A 9,947-nucleotide genomic window follows, 5' to 3' on the forward strand; every position below is an offset into this window, starting at 1 on the left:
GGGGCTACCCGGGACACGTTTGAAGCATCCTACCGTACGATCGCTGAGACGCTTCTACTGCCGCGGCGGACGGATGCCGAGGTGAACGTCCTTGCGCTGGTGCGCGACTGGTTACAAAAGGTCGACGGCAACCCTTTTCTAATGGTCATCGACAACGCCGACAACGTTGATATTCACTCCGGCAACGTGCTACATGACGACGGGCTAGCATTATACCTGCCAAAGTGCGATCACGGCAAGGTGCTGGTTACGACACGAAGTAGAAACGTAGCCGAGAAGCTCGTTGGACATGGCGAGTGGATTCAGCAGGTACCAGTCATGGAGCACGACCAGGCGCTCCAGCTCTTGTACAGAAGACTGGGGAGCGAAGAGGAGAGCGACGCAAGAGACCTGATCCGGGCACTGGATCATATACCGTTAGCTATCAGCCAGGCTGCGGCGTATATCCACCGCCGGAGGCCCCGAGTGACACTCCGATCGTATCTGGAAGAGTTCAACGGGAGCCAGAAGCGGAAGAGAGGACTGCTACGCAGCGATAAGGGCGATCTTGGGCGATATGAAGGGGTGTCTAACTCCGTACTGGTCACGTGGCAGTTGACATTTGACAGGATCCGGGAGGATCACAGGCGCGCTGCTAACCTCCTCGCCCTGATGAGCCAGTTTCAATCACAAAACATACCCGAGAGCATGTTGCACGGGTATGACGACACAGTCACTGATAGCCAGAGCGATCAAGATGATGCGGGCGTCAGCCTCAACAATGAGGGCAGCGATGGGGGCAGCGATGGGTCGGAATTCGAGAACGACCTAGACGTTCTCCGAGGCTACTCCCTTGTTACGGTCAAAACTTCAGGTTTATGCGACATGCACTCGCTAGTTCAATTTTGTACCCGCTCGTGGATTGCAGGGTATGGAGACCCTGCGCGATGGAGCCGGTTGTTTTTGCAGCTGGCAGCAGATCATTTTCCATCGGGCACGTTCGAGACGTGGGAATTTTGCCAGAGACTTCTTCCTCACGTGGAGCCTGTGCTAGCAAAGACACCCAAACAGCTGAACGTTCTTGATTGTCGGGCCGAGTTATTGACGAATGTGTCACGGTACATGTTTATGATTGGCGAATATTCCCGGGCAGAGTTACTCGGAGAGGAGGCAGTGGAAACGAGAAAGAATACCCTGGCACTTGGCCATACCTCCACGCTGACAAGCATGGCCAACCTGGCGTCGACATACAGTAACCAGGGACGGTGGGAGGAGGCAGAGACGCTTTTTGTGCAGGTGATGGAGACGAGCAAGACGAAGCTTGGGGCGGACCATCCCTTAACGCTAACAAGCATGGCCAACCTGGCGGCGACATACAGGAACCAGGGACGGTGGGAGGAGGCAGAGACGCTTGGGGTGCAGGTGATGGAGACTCGCAAGACGAAGCTTGGGGCGGACCATCCCTCAACGCTAACAAGCATGGCCAACCTGGCGTCAACATACAGGGACCAGGGCCGGTGGGAAGAGGCAGAGACGCTTGAGGTGCAGGTGATGGAGACGAGCAAGACGAAGCTTGGGGCGGACCATCCCGATACGCTATCAGTTATGGCCCATCTGGCGTCAACATACAGGGACCAGGGCCGGTGGGAGGAGGCAGAGACGCTTGAGGTGCAGGTGATGGAGACGAGCAAGACGAAGCTTGGGGCGGACCATCCCGACACGCTGGCGAGTATGGCCAACCTGGCGTTGACATACAGCAACCAGGGCCGGTGGGAGGAGGCAGAGACGCTTGAGGTGCAGGTGATGGAGACGAGCAAGACGAAGCTTGGGGCGGACCATCCCGACACGCTAAAGAGCATGGGTAACTTGGCGTCGACATACAGGAACCAGGGCCGGTGGAAGGAGGCAGAGATACTTGAGGTGCAGGTGACGGAGAATTTCAAGACGAAGCTTGGGGCGGACCATCCCGACACGCTAAAGAGCATGAGTAACTTGGCGTCTACATACAGCAACCAGGGCCGGTTGAATGAGGCCGAGACACTTGAGGTACAAGTGATGGATGCTTTCAAGAAAAGACTCGGTCTTGACCATCCATACACTCTGAGCAGCATGAGTAACCTGGCAGCAACGTTCAAGGACCAGGGCCGATGGGAGGACGCCGAAAACTTATTATTACAAGTAACGGAGACTCGCAAGAAGAAACTCGGGCCAGATCACCCCGACACGCTGACAGGAATTGCCAACCTAGCAACCATACATACTGGTCAAGGTCGGTGGGATGATGCAGAACCATTACAGGCTAGAGTCTTGGACTCAATGAGGAGGGTACTCGGAGAACAACATCCCTGGACCATTGGCGCTCTTGGCAACCTTGCAACAATTTTTCAAAAACAAAGTCGATGGAAAGATGCTGAGGAGCTTTTTTTGCGGGTCATACAGATGAGGAAAGTAGTTTTGGGTGAGGCACATCCTGCCACTTTGAACAGCACTGTCAGCTTGGTGCTTGTCCTAGAATCTGACGGTCGCTACAAGGAGGCCCGTGGCTATCTGGAGAACATTCTTCAGCTCCAAGAGCGGCATCTCGGCTTCCATCATGCCATCACAATCAGTATGCGTTCAATGCTGGAGAGGTTGGTGCTGGCGATGGGTAGGCGTCAGCGTCCTTGGACCGAATATTCCAACAGCACGTCATCGGAAGTCCCTGACTCAGTATGGACAACTGGTAATGGCTCCAGCGTCCCTACGGATCCGTCCATTGTCTCGAGGGGGAAGCGAACAAACAAGGAGTTCACTCCAATGTCTTTCTTCAACTACAAATTGTCATGTGGCCATCGACTAGACGGATCGCTTGATGATGTCGAGTCAGTCGACTCGATAGCGGATGATATCCAGTCCTTGAATGGTCCCCCATCGGATACGGAGACAGCCGCAGTTTCATACGTCGTCAGGAGGTTCACTAGCGACACACAACTTTTCGGCTTATACCATGAAGCAACACAGAGAATCGAAGAGGCCAAGTTCATCAGGAATCACCGGCGATTGCTGAAAAGGTTTTACCTAGACCTCCGCCTTGAAGGACGAACTCGCCAGCTGCAAATTGCTATCGGGATTTTACGATCACGAGCCGCCAGAACTCGCATCTCACAAGGCATTCACAAAACCCTTAAACCCGCTGGTAGAAACGAGCGGGAGAAAGTAAGGGTCATCCTTGAGCAGCAGAAGGATGATACATTACTTCTTGACCGACTTCTTGGTGGCATGAGCCATGAGAATCAACTCTCTATGCCAGATACCATACCCTCAGATACCCACAGGGTAGTTGTGGATGACACCGATGTCTCCAGTCAAATCAGCGAGGGCAGCGAGGACAGCAATCTTGACACGAGTGCCGACAGGAGCGAGTCTCCTAGTTTGGATGCGATCGGCGTGTTCTTGACACAGGGACGACCTTTTGACCTATACAGGGAGAATATCCGGCAATTCCTGCATTCTCGTCCTGAAGTACACAGCGACCATCACGAATCTCAAAGTGAACCTATGCTTCACGCCTCACCGGATCAAACCCCATCACAAGCCGATTTACAACATCAGTCAATGGACTTGGTAGTGCCAATCCCCACGGCATCAGAAGAAACAAACGTAGCGCCATTCCCCATTCAGGGCGCACCTGATCTCGATGATGCGACCGCAACAACGCCGGGTCCCCCCAAAAAAGCCTGGTTCACTCCATTCATTCCGACAGCGAGAACCCTTATGAATGAAGCCAACAACAGGGGTGAGAAAGCAGACTACAGCAGGTCCACACGGCTTGACGAACGCCTAGCTTGTCTGATATCTGAACTCAATCATACCAGGCCACAAAGAATCGACGTAGAATCCCACCTGTCTGTTTCTTGGTCAGATAGGTGGAAACTCAGCTTAGAGGATTTCACTCAAGAAGCTTGGAACTGGTGGCCACTCTCTCCACCACGAAAACCCCTGAAATCTGGCGAGGTCCGGTTGCGGTGGATTTGTGTAAGTTGACCCTCACTTAGCATGTAATTGGTAACACTGACATCGTTCTAAGAGTTGTCACAAAGAACGCTGGTTGAACGTTCCAGAAACCTTTGGGAGGGAGCTTGCCAAGCTAATTAAGAGACAACCTACTTTTGGACGTATCGGCACTCCTCAATTTTTGGAGTCAAAGCTGGCGTCAACTTTGCAAGAAGCTGAGGCCAGCGGCGCAAATACTCTCAGTTATTCACTCACCGAGCATGAGCCTCGCGTCGCCGACTTTGAAGATGCTTCTGGAACGCCTATGCCCCTTTCTGACCTTGCCACTAGATCCGCGGAAGTAAATTCTAGTGAGCTAAGTACCGGAAATGCATCACGGCCTAGTGCAGCTACCGAACAGCCGTGCATGAGACTACCCGACCAGGCGACACCGACAGCCCCAGAAACCGAGCTAGGCGTTCGAGAACAACGACGAGAAGATCCGTCAGGGCCAAGGTATATCGCTTTGATGGTGAACGGCAGTAACTTGAGCCTCCATCAATTTCAGGTAAATTCTCAAAGACCTAACACTCAGGAATTTGCCCAGGAGCTCCGAAACGGATACTATGAGCAAAGGGGATTTCTTAGATATTGGTTTTCAATCCGCCGCTTCTCACACTGCGATTTCGCCAAATTCGAAAAGTTCTTGCCCCAAAAGTTTTCTCTCCGTGGACGCGGCCTACCCGAACAGGACACTCAGCACAACAAGAACTACTATTACGTCCCACGGCCAGCGGAATGCGAGCCACCTATTAGCCCGGAGGAGTTCAAGCACATCTACGACCACTCCCGGAGGCCTTTTATCACTAAAACTAGGTACCTGGGTTTTCCTCTGACAATGCTCATGCAAGCTCCATTCTATAGGCTACGTATTGTCTGGTCGGACCAACTTTTTCCCGCCGATATTGTCAGCCGCCGACCAACACTCCCTCCAGATACGGTGCCAAGGATTCCTCAAAGGCTGTCATATTTCAACGAGCTGAGCGACGGTAGAATGCCACTCTGGGGACTACATGCAGTAGAGGAGGTCTCTGCGTGTATGGTCTTTATTTACGTACTTCTGTGCGTTTTCCCAGCGCTGGGGTTTTGCTTCGCGTACATATTTGGTTTGGAAAGCGAGGCTATCGACCTTCAAAACCCGACGACGCCATTGGTGATATCGTTGACATCCTCAGCACTGTTCATTTCGTGGTTGAAGAAATGACGTTACAGTCTCAGATGCGGTTGATTTTTCTATTGATAGTTCTCTCAACGACAGCGAGGTTTCTGGCGCAAGAGATATATGCAGACGGGCTCAGCAACGAACAAGCGGCTCTTGGGCCCACTGCTGCGTCTCAGCTCCTTGATAATTTTCCCGAAGCGCTTCGGACATTTGTGTAGTTTAGCGCCCTGTGCGTCATCGATATGCCCACTATTCTCTACAATGGCAACTCAACCCACTGTCGCACGGCCACAACATCAGTGCACCTTGTTCAGTCGGTACGTGCGGTCCTACGCATTCCGCTGTCCGCCTTTCGGATCGACTCGAACACCGTAGTGTCGCGCCCGACATAAGACCATTTTGGCTGAGGCGGGATATTGTAAGCGTGGATAGTTCGGGATAAGTGTCTTGCGTCAGAATTGAACAAGTGGATATGCATAGCACTAGCTAGATCACCAAATAGATACTTTCAAGGTTCGAGCTGCGCGTGACTTAATTTGTTGAAACACTTATCTCTCAGCAAGTGGACCCAGCTCTTGTTGTTGGCAGAGATTAAGCATTCTGCCTTGGTGACGCACACTTCGCTCGAGGGTTTGTGCTTGTATGTGCTTTGCGGATCTTTGCAATGAGTGAGTCAGGCACTTACGGCGATGCACCACGCCTATTACCGGCCGTGGTCTCATTCCACTCTGAGGCTGTCTGTGAAGTAGAGTTGTTCACCCATCGCTCCTGTCCAGAAATTTCCAACACCCTTCTAAAGGCACGTGAAGATATACGACGGGTCTATTCCATCAATGGTCCGGCTATCGACACACGAAGTGGGCGCCTGTGCGCCGACTTCGTGCCCACATTCACTAGAGTGCTGTAAGGCTTTCCTCCATTATTGTGGCCTAGTGCTGAAGACCCCATGGTGTGCGCCTCCAAGCCCCGGGTCATTGTATGCACGCCGTCAGCCCTCTCGCTGTGGCATCTAGATTCGGCCTTCGATGTTAGCGCCTTTGTACACCACTCATTGAATCACCTAGATGCGGCCATTCGAAGCGGGCTTATATTTAGGCCAAACTTACACAAGCCACGGCATGGGGTATGCAAACGCCAGTCAAACACATAGTTGTTGCTTGACAGCTGCTGGCGCCACATACGAAAAGGTTAGCGGGACTGACCGGCTGGACGGGCAAAGTTAAAAGGCAATCTGAGTAATACAACCAATAAGAGCGCATTGGCTGCACCTTTTCGTATGCCTCGGCGTGCCTGCGCTGGCGATGTTCCCGGTCGGCAGCCAAGCGCCCGTCCACTTTAAGATCGTGCACTTGCCGCCTAGCACCAGGCAAGTTATCCTCAGACTTCCTCAGCGAAGACTCTCAGTAAACACGGCAGAAAGGATCTGGGATTGTTGCACCCACGCCTTCTTCGTCATGCGGACAACATTGCCTCTACAACCTCAGTCACCGAGCTGAGAGGCCGCAAAATTGGCGGCATCGGCAGTGGAACGCCGACCAGCTTCTCCCTAGAGCACACCGTCTGAACTTCAAACATGGCATGGACTCTAACAGCAGGTAGCACAGCCTACCATTGCACCTATCACGGCTCGGACGAAACAACCTGAGCATGACACCTTCCGGTCATAGCTACCTCTGGAAAGTAGACGTGGAGTTCCTACTGTAGATGCTGCGTGCGCGACGTTAGTGCCTCTGTTTCAGCGCTGGTGGTGTTGTTCACGGCTGTAGCGGAAGTAGTCGCTACGGGCATAATCGCGCTTTGCATGGTATTGCTGAATGGATCCCTCTTGGCCCCTTTCCCTCCCCTTCCCTCATCAATTCCCCCCATACTGTCTGCTATCTTTTCTGGAACGATTTTTTCTCGCCTCAGCGCAGTACATACCAACCTCTTGTTCCGTCTCTCATCGTCCTGTCATTTGTCACTGGGCACTATTCCTCTACGAACTGCTTCGCCCTACATATCACCCTTTACGCAAGCCGCTTTTGGATCGCAGACGTTTGCCTGGCCTCCACGCCACTTTCTGGCAACTACACCGACGAGTACGTGTCGCACAGTAAGCAAAGGCATTATGGGGCTTGATCAAGGAGGATGTCCAGGCGACCGGCATTCAAAGCGACACACTCCATCTGCTAGTACCACAGACACAGACGCGGCAAGTCAAAACACAGAGCCCCAACGGATTGGCTCCTTATACGAAGAAACAGTGCCCCTAAAGGGCGTTGAGACAGACACATCGGGTGTGAACTTCCCTCGAGCAAACTCGGACGACGTGGCGAATCCGTCCATGAGCTCGTCAGCCAGCACAGCGGCCGTTTCCACACCAGTCTTCCAGTCAAGCAGACTTAATTCATCCCCGAGCGAGACCAAATCCATAGGAGCTGGCTCGTCTCATACCCTACAAGCGGAACGAATATCCACAGAGTCGTCAAATTCCGGAACACGACCTGCGGAAATCAAGGAGTCGAACAACCCCAAAAGAAGTACTGGCAGATCGATTGCGGAAATAAATTTCACAATTGGACCGCCCATCACCAAGGCCACTCTATCGGACCTCGACGAGGCGCGCATTGTACGAAACTCGAAACTGCGCCATGACATCAACTTCGACCCCGATTTGCATTTTCGACCCAACATCCTGGGCGATAGGGGTAAGACGAGGCAGGAGCACTCACGGGCGTTTTGGAGGGCTCTGACAGAACAGCTGGGCATGTTTGTCGACAAGAACAGACGGTCCGAGTTTATGGAGCGCTATGCGCACAGCGATGAGTGGTGTCTGCCCCTGCTCTTGCGAACCATCAAGGACATTGTGGAGACGCTCGTGCCGGTGCAAGACCGCAGTCTTATGGAGGAGGCGCTGAATGTAAATTTGCTGATGCAGCAATTCTACAAAGGCATGCTGAATCTGGAAGGAATGGCCGAGTGGTTAGCAGGTGTGCTTAAGACGCATTGTGCCCCCATGCGTGACGGGGAGGTTAACAACATGTTGGCACGTTTCCGCATTGGAAGTCGCGAAGGCAACGTGGAACAACTGGTAATGGGTATGTGCGAGCTTTTGAGTGTGCTCGAGCATATGAAACTGGACTTGGCCAACCACTATCTTCGCTGGATGCGGCCTGCTCTCATCACGGAGACGGTTCATTACGAGCAGCGCAGAGTCAGCGAGGAGATTGCAACATGCAGGCTGGACATTGGACGGTCAAAGTTATGGTATCATCGCGCACAGCTCAAGTACGCCCATGAGTGCACTAAAGGCTTTGGCGACATGTCCATCTTTTTCCGTGCCGTTGCGCGCCTCGTGCGACCTTTTCGCGCGCAGGAAGAAGATGCGATTCCGCCCGAAACCTTCCACTACGACAAGGACAGGCTGCTACGCATTCGCAACGACGCTGTGAACATTGTCATCTGCATGCGTGTCTACGAACACGTCCTACGCATTCTCGGCGAGCGCCAAGGCGAGACGGAGACAAACAACTTATACGTATCCTTGGTCGCCATCCTCCAGTCGACGTCCGCGACTATCGATCAAGCCAAGCGCTGGGCGGAGGCTGTCCCTCACATGGCCGTTGAGATCTTCCGCCATGCTAAAGCCCCATCCTATATGCTCGCCATGGTCGAGTCCGCACTTGGCGAAGTCCTTTCTAACCCCCACGACGAACTCTTCGTAGACGTGGAAGCCGACTATCACCGGCGTCTTTTAAAGGAACTCTGCAACCGCGTTCGGGAGTACAATGGGATGAGCAGCTGGAGCCTATACACAGCCGCCGTAGAGAAAAGAATACCCACCAGCGGCAATATGCCCCGCGACTTTTATGAATGCCTGCGAGACGGTATGGACAGTGGCGTCAGTGATCTGGCCATGAGGCTGGCACACGTCGGCATTCTGCACTGGAGGGTCTGGGTGGACCTGGCGTATCGCAGCGAGTGATGGTTCTTTTCCTCTTTCGATACTCAGATCTTGCTTATTGGGGCCTGTCTAGGAATTTCGGTCACTCGTTTTGGTCGAAACAATATGCGTATATACTCATGAACAATCTTCAACACCACGGTTGCATTCAAAGCAGCAGCGAGGAGGACTAGAGATCCCTGTGATTATCAAAAGGTCACTTCAAGGCCAAAGTCATGTTTTGGAAAGGCAGACCAGGGGAAGGGCTGTTGCAGGTCCGATGTCACCAAAGTAACGGCCGAGCAAGGAGGACGGCGAATTTGCTTAATAAGAAAGAAGGCTCAAACGCACTTGGCCTTTTGACTTCATACACACCAGTAACATGAATCCCAAACCTGAAGCTTCACAGGAAGACTCGAGAGTGAATATGTCGTGGGCATGCTCATGTGCGAACGCGCTCATACAAGCGGCGTTCGGCACGTCTCAGTTGCCATCCAAACCAGGGAACCCCGTACCCCACGCTGGTCAATTCTTTGACCAGCCTACCAACTCAGCCACACGCATGACTGACGGAGCAGTAACCGCAAAATGGCGAGGGATGATGTCTTTCCTATCGATTGCCTCCTCAGCTTGGTCGGTTTGCGCCGAGAACTTAGGTCACGGCTGCCTCCCCAAAAGCGCGCTAATGTGAGCATCTTCCTTCCACATCAACAAGGTGGCGCATTAACGATCACAAGAGAGGTTATAGTACAGAGAAAGAGTCTCTGCATTGGACGGGTTGTCTCATGGGCACCTTGGCTCATCCTGGTCGTTGTGTGCCGCCTGTTTCCTTCGGTGACTTTGTTAGCCGCT

At 52.9% G+C, this 9,947-nt stretch overlaps 2 protein-coding genes across 2 annotated transcripts; both read left to right on the top strand.

Moving 5' to 3' along the window:
* Nucleotides 1-2,096, top strand: J7T54_002877 (uncharacterized protein; the record flags this gene model as incomplete). Its single annotated transcript, XM_051510655.1, has 3 exons — nucleotides 1-853; nucleotides 1,154-2,025; nucleotides 2,088-2,096. Coding segments are annotated over 3 exons (1,734 nt in total), but the record flags the coding sequence as incomplete, so codon positions are not given.
* A 5,400-nt stretch (nucleotides 2,097-7,496) lies between these two features.
* Nucleotides 7,497-9,137, top strand: J7T54_002878 (uncharacterized protein; the record flags this gene model as incomplete). The annotated part of the gene is made up of 1 exon (XM_051510656.1): nucleotides 7,497-9,137. The coding sequence occupies one exon, from the start codon at nucleotides 7,497-7,499 to the stop codon at nucleotides 9,135-9,137; it is 1,641 nt and encodes a 546-aa protein (XP_051358466.1).
* Between the last annotated feature and the right edge of the window lie 810 nt (nucleotides 9,138-9,947).

The sequence above is a fragment of the Emericellopsis cladophorae genome (assembly GCF_022114955.1).
Source record: "Emericellopsis cladophorae strain MUM 19.33 chromosome Unknown NODE_156_length_11424_cov_47_392369, whole genome shotgun sequence".
Lineage (NCBI taxonomy): Eukaryota > Fungi > Ascomycota > Sordariomycetes > Hypocreales > Bionectriaceae > Emericellopsis > Emericellopsis cladophorae.